We start from the raw sequence: 13,617 nt of genomic DNA, 5'->3' as shown, positions 1-13,617 counted from the left end.
GGTGGCATTAGTCCTAGCCTTGCCTTTGGATAAGGACCTTCCCATCTAGAATTGCATAACGTATACCAGTGTGTTGCTCGACTATAGCGTTGTGGATGACCTGGCACCTTGGTCTTGGTAATACTGTGCACATGAAAATGTAGTTTGGAAAATGAGACACGTACCTGGGGAAAAAACTCAGCTTTTTTCAAGCAGACAAACTTTGTCTGGCCTATTGTATATTTGCTATATACAGAAGAAAGAGGAGGTCTATAATAAGTAGAGTGCTTTAAATAAAATTAATTTTGCTCTAACATGGAATTAAGCCAAAAGCAGTTTATTAGAGTGGTTGTGTTAGCTTCTAAGGTAGGTGTTTAGAGTTTGCTCCTGATAACTAATCAGAGGTTTCTGCCTGTCATTGAGCTATTTTTGCACTAATAAAAACAGTAATAAAACATCTGAAAACATTTCTTATGGTGGCCTTGCATCAATAAGAAACCAAAGTTGTACTGTGCTCAAAAGAGAACAGGCAAAAATCGGTGCCTTCATGGGGAAGAGGAATGGTTGGGACATTTGTAAGCCTACTGTTAAGAGTCTCCATTTTACAGAATCTGGAACAACTCCACACCGGGTTTAAAGCAGTACATTTGGCCCCAGAGGGCGATTTCTTCCATACCACAGCTGCTTAGTGTGACCCACTTGGCGGTTTAGAAAGCTCAGAGTTTAATCCCACTTACCCAGTTTGTGGTTTATGTTTCCAAGCCCAACAGGAAGAATCATCTTATGTGCTGTTGATAGTTGTTTTGTGCAGCTGCAGCAAGAAGGAAAGCTAAATTGAAGCAGGACATGGTAACATATGCAGTACTATCATTTCATTATCTATGTGCGCTTTATACAGAATGATTTAAGGAAACAGTATAGTTAAAATACCTATGTACTAAAGGTTGGAAAGGTTATGTATCAAGTTGATAATTAGCTTCATAATTAGCTTGTATTTCTGCAATTTTACTCAGCTTACATACCAAAGGGTCCTAGTTTGGTTCTTTACAACCTTAACACAAAATACATATTTTAGATGTACCCTGCTTCAATAACCACTGAGGAGATGAAAAACATGCAACAAGAATGGTTTAATGATTTGGGTGGTATTTATTATCAGCTTGCTAATCCTTAAATATATGGTTCTAGCAAGACTGATTACTGGTTTAGCCTTAACAAAATAAAACATTTTTGTGCAAAAATATATCTTCAATATCTGTATAAGGATTTAGCTCATTAAAATACTTATCACTAAGCAAAAGCAGCAATAGATGCAAGGTCTCAACATAGTTCCTTACTGTGCGACAGAAGTGGCGAGAGTGAAATTTTATTAGGTGTAATAGCAGTACATGTAACTAAATTCCACAAGGGTAAGGTGATAAATTTGTATACTCAAAGAAACTCCCCCAGAACAAACAAATGAACTGCAAATTGTTTTATTCAGTGACAGCGTACTTTGCGAACATAGAGTACTTTGCATACATTTCCATTTTCCTTTGCAGACAGCACTTAAATATTCCTTCCATTTTACAAAACACCACTGAACTAAAATGAAAGCATAAACAGACCTGTGAAAGTGTATTGTAGAAATTAGAACAGTAACACCTTGGCCATTATTTTCTTCTGCTGGAACTGACCAAATAAATGTTGGCAGCACCCCAAAGCAGAAAGACAACAGTTATATTGAAATGCTGATTTCTACACAGGAGAAAGACTATTCTGCAAGTGGGATGAAGTTTGGAGGCTGTGAATTGATCCGTACACATTATCTTCCTCCTTTGTTGCTAAAATGACAACAGATTAGATTTCAAAAGGCTTTTGCAACCATAAAGGTTCAAAATACCATTTACTGAATCTAAATCAGCATTTAAAATCAGAGTATAGTGGTAAAACTGGAAACAGAAATTCAGGTTAAATTATTGCACTCAGAACAGTTTTACCTTTACCTGTGTCCAAGTAAATCTGTCACACTAAGTAAAATAAAAATATGCTTAACTCCTCCAGTCAAAATCTAGATCAGTGATTTTTGGCCTTGGCTACATGCTCTCTTGTACAGATGACTCCTTGGGAATGAGGCATTAATCAGGTCCTGGACTGCAGAGGAAGCCGAAGGGCCAAGTCTGTGAAGTGACTCATTTCAGGTTGTTTGCTTCGCCTCTTGATGTATTCTAGCGTTTTCACCTGGGTATGAAAAGAAAGATATTTTGAGATTTTTAGTGTCTTTCTCTTTCCTCTTTTCATAGGCCATCATTTAATCTATATGCAGGTGTTTTAACAGACACTCTCATGATTTTTCCCTAAATTTCACTGGCTACATGAACACTTGCAGTTCTTACTCCAGAGGTCATTATCATGTACATCTTTCTTAAAGGCTCTAGAATGCCCACACTTACACCATGCAGTTCCTCCACTAAATAAAAATGCTGTACTTCTCTTAGATAGTTTTCTGTACTGAAAAAAAAGTTATAGCACCTGACATTTCCAGGCTCCTTAATGTGTGAAATACATTTAAAAGTGCTAGAAAGATAGAGACCACTTGAAATAAGAGAAGCTGCTTATTCATTAAGCAGCATTTAAAAAATAAGGTGTTTTTTTTAAGCTCATTTAGTTTGGTTTTTGGTTTGGTTTTTTTTTTTAAGAGAGCAACCTGTAAAGAGGTTAGGTTTATTCAGATCAAGAAAATGTTACCTTTTCCCAAATGAGGAGTTGAAAAAGATCTTAAGAACTAAAATTTCTGTGCATTATCTGTTTTCCTTACCATAGTCTTGGTGTCAGCAAAGCCATGTTTCTGAGCAAGATTCCAGAGATTGACTGAAAGCTGGTTTAGTTTGTTGTTTCGTAGATCCCCATGAGCTAGAATAGTGTTAAAGAAATAGAGTGCCAACTGGCTTTGTCGCTTTAGGGTCTATAATGAAAAAAAAAATCCTGTATTACCATTCAGTCATCCCAAAATATCCAGCATAACGTTGCCAGGTTCTCTGAACTCTTAGAAGTGCAAGGGGCAGACACTCATTTTGTAATACACAGCAATGATTACAGACACAAGAATACAGGCATAGTTTTCATATTCCATTCAAAATGCAACAAGTAGTGATAGTCATGAATCAACCTAAGTTGCTGTAAATAAAATAATTACACAGAACTCCTACATCTCCTACCACTTTGGCACAGCACAGCATGTAGCTCTCACACTTTTAACTCAAGACTCCCTACAATTGCATAGAAATCACCCTCCCACTAACCGACCTTGCGCTTAGTTCACCACAGCTGTATATTTTTTAGAGACCACTGTCATCAATCTAGATTAATGCAACTTCAGGCTTTCTCCAGCAGTCTATTCTACTTTATTTATCCAAAGATGTTTTTTCCCTGCTATTCTTTCACTGAAACTCCAGTGATACCAACATATTTGCACCATATTTGCAGCTACTTTCCCTAAAATTGCTGAGGGGGGGACCTTCAGGAGGACCCCTGCTTCGTGGTAATTACCATGGAGGAGCACCATGCCCTTCAGCCTCTGTGGAGGAGTTCTGGGGCACAGACAGTCCTGCACTAAGCTTACAGGGTGCTATCACCCTGATTTGGGGTGACTGGGAAACAGAAGTAATTAAAATGCTATTGCAGATTCTACCTATTCCTACAGAATAAGTTTTAAAAGGCTAAAAGGATGAATTATTATTGGATGCATCTGAGTCATAGTATTTGTTTATACTGCTTTGCTGCAGCTGTCCTTTGTTTTTTGCTCAAGAAAGAACACTGATAAAGGCGTAGCTCCATCTTACACAGAAACCAAACCAGCAGAGCAGTTGAAACTGTCAGCTGAGCACCTCAATTAATGAACGTAGTACTTCACTTCAGCCCTCTCAGTTCAATATATGCTAGGGTAGCTAATACCCAGCATTCAGATAGGAAGTTACAGGAAGAATGAGGCAGAGATTGGGGAAAGAGGAGTGCAGTGGTCTCTGACTTGTGCACTCTTGACATGATACCCGTGCAGCCATGCAGCCTCTGCCCTTTCCCTAAGGGACTGAAAGTAAATAGATTTCCCTTCTCACTGCCAGCAGAAGAGAGGTCAGATGCTGTTAATCAAAGAAATGGCACACACTGAGCTATCGGTCCTTCAGATAAATATGGAAAAGGAGAAAGCCATGCCATTAAAGAATTGGCTCATGCCCCAAACTAGAAGCGTCAGACTGCTACCGTATGTACGTGACACACACAGTAGATTTGTACACACAGGAAAAAATCTGACACATCAGAAACCATGCACCCACACACACATGCATATGCAATGCCCAGAGCTGCTCAAGGCCCCAGGACAAGTTCCCTAAGCACTAAATTAATTGCATGAAACTACCAGGAAGACAGCTTTTCCTGTAACAGTTATCTACATTAGCAATTTCCATCTCAAGAGCTCCAAAACCTGTTTATAGGCTAAAACTACAACCATCATTTGGGAGCACTGAACTGTACTCCCTATCAGAAAGAGAAATATAATTGATCAGTCTAGTCCAGTAGTAGTAACACAAAGAGCAGAAATACAACTCAAAAAGACAATAAAAGGGAAAGTAGTTATGCTTAAATGCTTGAATATTACTGTAGTATTTCTCTTGTAGGACTAACATCCTTCAGGGAGAAACAGATACAGGGTACAGCCAGCTAGTCCATGCTTTGCTGCATTATTCACAAGGCATCCTGCCACATCACCATGTACCCTGAATCAACAAAATAACCTATATTACCTATAATTTTTTTCCCGTTGACCATCTAATGCTTGTGTGTTTTCTGCTGAATACAGACTTCAAAGAGGTTTCTGGGAATTGCTTGGAGGTTTCCTCACAAGAAGTGGGACAGTTAAATTATTGGGCAGAATGCAAAAGCAGCAGTACTCCAGTTTGAATATCAACTAGTGAGGTTTTCCAAGCGGTAACAATGCAAATACAAAACCGATGCTTTAAAATAAGGATGACATTTTGACTAATTTGAAACATACGTACTTTAAAAAGCATCATACTTCAAAAAGGATCTAGAATCACATAAAAAAGCTGGAAAACTGAGCTGCACACTAACTCATTGTGTTGGGGTTGGTGTAACAGACAAGATTTTGGCATCTAGTCATCAGTTACACAATGCAAAGTGAAGAGAGAGGCAGGCTCAGGTACACAGTAAATCCCATCACATCTGAAAATGAACAAGAGTCAGACGAGGCTTCACATGATGATGAACAGGAATATTTGTGTAACATGGCACTGACCTCCAACCCGAGGGAGATATCTATGCCAGCATGCTGCCAAGCCTGCTGACGTAACTGTGACTGAATTGCGGGTGGCACTCCAACTCACGGGATGCATGCACAGGCAGCAAGGAGAAAGCAACAGCTCAGCTATTTGGCAACCACATACATCACAGGGCTAGCAATTCCCACACCAAAAAGAATTGCCAGCCTTCTAGGCAGTGCATTTTCCATAATCTTTGGAATGATGCTGATGACAATGGAACAAAGAACAAACTACATCATCCCAGAATGTGACCCCTTGTGTCCTAGCCCCTCCAGCAAAGTGCAGAGCAATGTCCAAATTTCATACAGCGTAACAGAAAACATTAGGATCTTTCATACAGTGGACCATGTAATATTGTATTTCACAAAATTCTGGCTAGCAAGTCAAATATTCATTCCTATCTTTCAGTGACTTTTGCCAGACATCTGTGTCATAAGGATACCTTCAGCATTGTTAGAAAAGCATTTGTGCATTTAGATACATTGCTCCTCTGAAGGTGTGTCTAGCCTGCTGCTGCCTCCCATGTACAGCTTTAAAATAACTGGCTCTGATACTCGTTAACAGTCCATCTGTGGCAGCACAGAGCTCAGCATGGCCTGCGAGGCTCCTTCACGGTACTAAATATATCAGTCTAGGCCAAGTCTCCGTGCTGATACAGCATCTGTTTGCTAGTATTACCTGAACTACCTAGCCTGAAATTCATTCCAGCACTACTGTGATGCTGGTGGTTACATTCTTGTGATCCAAATCTAAATATTCCTAAAGAAAGCCATGACGGGCAGCCTTGCCTTTCCTTAAAAGCTCTTGCATGAAGCTCTTTGGGAACCTTTTAACATCTGTTAGTTCACTGGAAAAGATCATGAGCAGGATGCGGCAGACCAGGTGCTCAACTCTTTCATTACACAACTGTCCTAACATGGGATAAATGGCCAAGGCTGAGCCCATCTGTGATCGTGGTAGCACCTCTGGGATAACAGTTTTAAGAAGGGAAAAAAAGTTGCTGCGGCACAGAAACTGCAGCTGGGAGAGAGGAGTGAGAACATGTGAGAGAAACAGCCCTGCAGACCCCCAGGTCAGTGCAGAAGGAGGGGGAGGAGATGCTCTGGACACCAGAGCAGATTCCCCTGCAGCCCGTGGGGAAGACCCTGGTGAGGCAGGCTGTCCCCCTGCAGCCCAGGGAGGTCCACGATGGAGCAGATCTCCACCTGCAGCCCGGGGAGGACCCCACACCAGAGCAGGTGGGTGCCCAAAGGAGGCTGTGACCCCCTGGGAAGCCCACACTGGAGCAGGCTCCTGGCAGGACCTGTGGACCCCTGGAGAGAGGAGCCCATGCTGGAGCAGGTTTTCTGGCAGGACTTGTGACCCTGCAGGAGACCCACGCTGGAGCAGTCTGTGCCTGAAGGACTGCAGCCCGGGGAAGGGACCCACGCTGGAGCAGGGGATGAGTGAGGAGTCCTGCCCCTGAGGAGGAAGGAGCAGCAGAGACAGTGTGTGGTGAACTGACCCCAACTCCCACTCTCCGTTTCCCTGTCCCCCTGTGCCGCTGGGGGGGGGGCGCTAGGCAGAGAATCTGGGAGTGAAATTCTGCCTGGGAAGAAGGGAGATGTGGGGGGAAGGTGTTTTTAAGAATTGGGGTTTTTTTCTCATTACCCTACTCTGGTTGATTGGCAATAAATTAAGTTAATTTTCCCCAAGTCAAGTCTGTTTTGCCCGTGACAGTAATTGGTTGAGTGATCTCTCCCTATCCTTATCTTGACCCACAAGCCTTCTGTTATATTTTCTCTCCCCTGTCCAGCTGAGGGGGCCAGTGGTAGAGCAGCTTTGGTGGGCACATGGCATCCAGCCAGGGTCAACCCACCACAAGGAAGTATCTTACAAATATGCAGAAACAATGTTCCCAATGAAACTATTTCTAGTCTTTAACCTCCACCACCATGCCAGCGACAATGGTGTAATAAAAGGATTCACCTGGGAGTTAGGACTCTCCAACTCTGTGACAAAGAAGTGGAGCTGATGTGCCATCACCAACCAGCCACAGCTCCTCACTGCCGTGCACCCACCCTCTTGCTGAGCCATCAGCAGGCATGCTGCAAGTGTGCCGAAACAGGCACCTCCACCACCCACAATGTCTTCTGGAAACTGCAGCAGGTAAATTCTCTTGCCTCCCTCCTCCCACAGAGGAACATAGTGTTTATAACCACCTTTAGAAAATCTTGGCGAAGGACACAAAATTCTTCAGGATGAGCAACCTCTCCTCACAACATACCCACACACAGAGAACTATGTCCAACTCTGCTTCTAGTTCAGTAATCAAACACATGTGAAATCAACTGAAGTTTTTATAAATTTATATAAAATTAAAAATCAGATGTGTTGAAAGGACAAGCTTCAAGAGCATACCCAGGAATTGCTTTCTACTGCTCCATTTTTGATACGTATCATAAGAAGTCCAGTATCTATCATATGGTACATGGGAAGATTGCCATCCTAACATGGCACTGCCAAGGAGACAACAACATGCTCCTAACATTTTGCATCAAAAGTCGTGTTTGAGTAAAACATACTCCATCTGGACATTTATCACTGAGTAGCAAGAGGCAAGGTATTTACATTTTAAGAAACCTGGAGCATAAGATTAGTCTTCCACCCACACAAAGGCAGAGAGGATTCACTGGTACATGCTCTCATGACCAGAAACAGCTTGAACTTTACAGAACTGTCCAGAACTGAAAATTTCCATTCCAACACTGTCACTTAAATGAAGCATTCTCTAATATTGCAAAAAGACCACACTGTGTTAACATAAGATGCATTGTTCTCTTCCAAATTGCCACTTTGGTGAAAGCATTTTCTTGTGAGAAAAATTTATTTTCCTTTATTGCTTTTAAAGGAAATGAACCAATAAAAACATAGAATCATCAGAGGCTTGTTCACTTAAATGAGCAGCCAAGAAGATGAATAATAAAAGGTCACCAACACTGAAGCAATCCAAATACCACAGTGATTTCATAATTGGTTCTACTTTAGCACAAATAGAGGTCTCTGACAATATTCTTGTCACCTCTATTTCCTCAGCAACAACAGCTTCCTCAAAAAACTATTCATTCTCACAAAACAATTTTTATCTAAATCTCTCAAGGACTTTTACTCAACGAAGCAAAATAAATGCTCCCCCTTTGTAAATAAGGATGGGCAGAGCAGTAAATCCAAGACCACAAAGGCAAATGCAGGGCAAGGACCTATATCCGTGCTGCTTAGCTCTAAATCCAGTTTTCTATGCAACAACTGCTTCAGTGAAGTAACACAGGATCTCTTTACTCATAGTATTAAGCTTGAAAGCGGGGGGGGGAGGGGAGGGAAGGCTTTCAGAAACCACAGATTTCAAGCCCTACAAGCGTTCCCACACACATACTCCATACAGGAGTCAGATGCAGAAAATCCTTAATACACAACCTACAGTCCTGAAAGCTCTGTTAAAAATCTCTTTCCAATACCTGGTTGGACATTCTTAGCTGTGCAAGAATGGTTGTTTTCTGCTGCTATTGTTTTGAAAAAAGAACTCCTATTCACTGCGGCAATGTGTACAATGATGTAGAGGCATTTGAGCAAAAGGATTTATTCATCTTGCATCTCTACAATTGCTCAAGGAAGGATAAACAGGATAGCAAAAGCAGAGAAAAGGCTAAACTTAGCATAGTGTCCTCCAAATATGCATCACTTAACACATTCTGTACTGGCTAACACTACAGGCTACTGTGCAAACAGGCTATCTAAAAAATTCCATCAAATTAATCATCCCCTGCCCTCCCATTTCAGCCTACAAGCCACAAGATTTCTATCAATATACAGTGGCTTAGTAAGGGGTGATTAAGAAATTGTGGAGGGGTTCAATCTCAGAAACAGGTACATGAGCAGAACAGTAAGTTCTCATTATTTCAGTAATACTGAAAACATTAGTCACCTGCCTTTCACATACAATCCATTAAGCTATATTTGATCCCTCAGAGCCTCTGAACTCCAATCAAGAAATCCAATTAGCTGTCTACAGTTTTCTTTATTTTATATTGAACAAATATAACCCTGTACTAAAAACAGGATAAAGCCAAAACACCTTTTCCCTCCCTCTGCACCTCTCTGACTTCATCCTAGTGTCTGGGATCCGAAACTTTTACCTCTTAAAGGTGGTTTCCATTGTATTTCACCCAATAACAGACTAACTGTGAATTCTCACTTTGCCCATTACAGAATTGGACACTGCAGGTTACTGTTAGCTTAGCCAGCAAGAAAATACGGTTTATTTACAGACAGAGAAAGTTGACAGCCAGGAGGACACAACAGAAGGGACAGACATGGAGCAGATTTTAGGCTTAACTGTACTGCAATCATAGGAGTGACTGTGGCACTGTCTCCAGTTCTCTCTCTTAAGCCAATAATTGCAATACCAGCATCGTGGAGCTCATTCTAGTCAGAAAGACTCTCATACAAAAAAAGTTATCCCACACTGAGCGTCATATTTCCATAACCAAACTACACCAGGACTCAAGCCAGTTAATTTAAAGCTAACTCTAGCTTCATAGAGCATCATGTTTCCATCATCAAACTACACCAGAACTCAAGCCAGTTAATTTAAAGCTAACTCTAACCTCACTATGCTGCTCTGCAATCATCATTCGGTACTGCAGCAGAATCACATCCTTTGGTGCACTGCCACAATTAATACCACAGAGTATACCATAGTAGCTTCTACCGCTTGTCGGTTCTGTCAGACTATCCCTGTACAGCATACAGCTAAGCAGGTAACTTTAGCATGCATCTTAAAAACGTATTATAATTGCTACATAATCTCTTTCACATCATTAGGTCTCTCCACCACAAGCCTGCCTATGTGACTGACTCACTTTTTAAAAAAGTAAAATTACCTAATTTCCTCTTGTTGTAAGGCTCCTGGAGCTTTTTAAAAGACCAATGCATGGTCAAGAAGGTGGTCCATTTATTCAACTCCAAAGTAATTTTGGTTTTGTATTGAATCAAGCTGAGTAAGAACATACCTCTTCTTTTCCAAGGGTTTTCAGATGATCCAGGATTTGTGCTATCACTGTTTCACACAGTTTATTAATTTCAGTCAGGAACTTGGAGTCTCCACCATACAGGGTATCATTGGAATCAACTGCAGAGATGAATTCAAGCTTAGGTCTGGCTAAAAAGCTATGCATTTTTTTGCTACTGAAAACACCAGCTATTTATAGAAGACCGGATTTGGAAGTTATAAAACGACCTTCCTCCATGAAACACAAACAGAACAATCTTGTGTAAGTGCCTACCACTTGGTTGCCTACTACATCCTCTTGATTTTAGGAATAAAAGACTGAAAAGAATCTTCTAGCTTAAAGCCAGTCCTGTATTCCTGGATGCAGCCAGGTTTAAAAATATCTGCTAGACTTAAATGCAAAGCAACATACAGTGTCAATTTTCACTTTTTCCACAGAGACAGACTCCCTCCTCCCATTAGTTTATGAGAGTATGGCCATCATCTTCAATGGCAGCAGGACTGGGCCAAACAGTTTATGTTTTACTTAGTGAAAACAAGACTGTCAAAGTAAGCTGCATTTTAAATTTTTTTTTTTTTTCCTTAAAATAAAACCTTGATTACCTCAAAGTCATGGAGAGAAATTCAGAAAGTGTATTTTCAATTTTGGAGGGAGAGAGCTCTTGAAGTTTTTAGAGCTTATATAATTGTGATTTTAAACATGTGTTTTGGCCTCATTTATTTATAATGTCTTACCAAGAAGTAACTTACAAGAAATTTGTAAGTTTAAGTGTATTCTGAATAGATCAGAGAGCACATAAGATAAAAGGTCATGCCCTGTTCATTTTAAGAAGCCAAGGTACATGGTCCACCCAGAAAAAAAACCATCATCCAACTACAGGGGAAAATTTACTCATTTATATTTCGATGCTTCTCTCCATTGAAATTTAATTCATTTAGATTTCTTATTTTGGGATTATGCAGCTATTTTGGTCATATAAAAAATGAAGTGAAAGGAAAAAGCAGCTAAACCATGTTTCCTTACAGAATCTGAACAGCAGATTTACTATAGAGTAGTTGTTCAACTGACAACTATTTTCTGTGCTGCTAACTGCAAGGGACATTTTGTCATGGTTGGTAACTCTGACAGATTATTCACCAGAAGAACTGCAGAATATATTCCAGCCTGCCTCTTTGTGAAAGCCCTGTGCAACTAAAAGAAAAAGCCAAACTAGCTTGGCCTTATGCTCTTGCCAGTATGCTTTAAAAGACTCAGTTAATACTCTACCTTAATTTAGTAACCTCTCTATGATCAGAAGGCACTCAAATTTTAGAACATATCAAAATATTATTACAAAAAGTCTACAGCCATTTTATAAAATGCAAAATCTTTAAAATTTTTTTTTCTAGCTATTCTGAAGATTTTTGTAAGTTACCATCACAATTTCCAAAACTGAAAGCCTGCCTTCAAAGCAGCAAGTACATGCATTTAAATAACGAAGACTATGCATTCTGAAAACTGGAGTTGTTAATAAATGTGAATGAAACACCAACAACAAGTATAAATCAAGTTGATACTTTAAACTAGAAGAAAACCCTCCGTATGTACAAAGTTCTAATATTTACTTGAAAAGTTCACAGTTCTAAGTATTTGCATCAACACCACCGGAACAAACTATGTAAAGCACTCTGCACAGATTCACTTTAAAGAACAGACTGTACATCTGTTCACTCTGTACATTCACCTCCCGTGATTATTTTAAGTTACAAAATCTGGACCTACACAGGAAAATAATCCATTCTGTGTAAGATTGACTACCATTGATCTTCATTAACTAGGTACGGTGATAACACAATACTCCAAATTGCATGGTGGAACACAAGGATCCAGAGCCACCCTTATTTATTACCTTTATCTACATGGTAGATGTATGCTTCTTGAGTCATTGCAGACAGCAGATGCAAAACATTAGTATAAATCCTGACTTTGTCATCGCTGTTATCCTCCCAAGTATAATCCTGGATCACGTTTAGTAATCCTCGCACAAGAAACAACACTCCTTGTTCTGGATGGTCCTACAAAAAAAGAAAAAAAAGAGAAGTTAAAAACAACAGCGCAACAACCCCAAAACACAAATGGGATTATTTGCGGTCATTCAGAGGTTTAGAGTCACACTCAGCTCTATAAAAAGCAAAAACTACAATATAATTAAAGCTGACAACTACTTTTCTTAAGTGTGTTTCCTGCAAATCCTTTTTAAAAATTTGTTCCGGTTTCCTTCTAAAATGCCCATTTGACCCATAATCATAAACTTGATCTAGCCATCCTGCACAGACAAACTTTCAAATGCTTTGTTTTGTAGTCACGGCAGAATAATAAAAAATTGTCAGCTTCTTAACAGCTAAGTGCCTAAAATTAAACACACTGGGTAGGTTTTTTTTATTAAAATAATGTCAGTAAGCTATAGAAACAAGTATATTACTCATATAATTATGAGTTTCAGAAGAACACCTACACTGGGAAGTCAAAGTTACAGACAATCTTTTAATATGAAAAGAATATAAAGACATCTGCTTTACATAAGCTATGAGTTTTTGCAAGCAGTTTTAATACTGCACCCAGCTTATTTCAAGCTGGCAGTTGGTGCAATGATACCAACATACGTAAGACAAATCACAGTCCACTGGGGACATTTTTTTCTGATCATCTCTCCTGTAAAGTAAATAGGAGAAAAAATTATGGAAGCTAATGTCAGAATCCTGGTATCTCATTGCAAGTTATTCTTCATTACTGAATCTGAGAGGTTGGATCTCCCTCCTTCAATCATCTGTTAATGATCCAAGTCATTTCTCTGAGCAGCATCCAGTTCTGACACAGCCTTCCTTCAAAGTCTTCTGCAGTCAGTGGACAGCAAAGACACATCACAGTGGCAATTAACTTTTCCCTTCTAACAACAGAGCACCTCCACGCTGCTGAACATGCATGGCTTGGGAGACATGAACATGCGTGGCATTGGAAAAAGGAGAATCCACTGCTCTGATTATGAGGATGATGTGGACAGCACTATACCGTGTGCTGCTTCACCAAACATGTAGTCAAAGAAAAAAGGAAGGAGGAAACTGTGAGGAATGTTTCAGTGAGGAGTAACAACCTACTTTCTCCAAGAACAAATGAATAAGCCTCAAACTTTTTCCTTCTTTCTTTTTTTTTTTTTAAACATGCCATGATACTAAGCCAACCCTTGCTGGGAAATAAGAATCTTCTCAGAGAGGGCCAGTGCTGTTAACAGAGGG

The 13,617-nt window shown here is 40.0% G+C and overlaps 1 protein-coding gene across 1 annotated transcript in view; it reads right to left on the bottom strand.

Annotated features, from left to right (window-relative positions):
• Positions 1–1,438: 1,438 nt before the first annotated feature.
• Positions 1,439–13,617, bottom strand: part of VPS35L (VPS35 endosomal protein sorting factor like) — a 59,365-nt gene continuing 47,186 nt past the window's right edge. Inside the window, exons 28-31 of the mRNA XM_069810066.1 lie at positions 12,234–12,399; positions 10,346–10,464; positions 2,777–2,923; positions 1,439–2,199 (exon numbers count right to left, since the gene is read on the bottom strand). Of these exons, the coding sequence (XP_069666167.1) occupies positions 2,101–2,199; positions 2,777–2,923; positions 10,346–10,464; positions 12,234–12,399 (531 nt within the window). The 3' untranslated portion in view covers positions 1,439–2,100. The remainder of the gene's footprint in view (positions 2,200–2,776; positions 2,924–10,345; positions 10,465–12,233; positions 12,400–13,617) is intronic.

This window comes from Haliaeetus albicilla, chromosome 22 (assembly GCF_947461875.1).
Source record: "Haliaeetus albicilla chromosome 22, bHalAlb1.1, whole genome shotgun sequence".
NCBI classification, from domain to species: Eukaryota; Metazoa; Chordata; class Aves; order Accipitriformes; family Accipitridae; genus Haliaeetus; species Haliaeetus albicilla.
The sequence above is the reverse complement of the archived record's forward strand: the minus strand, read 5'-3'. Positions and strand labels throughout refer to the sequence as shown.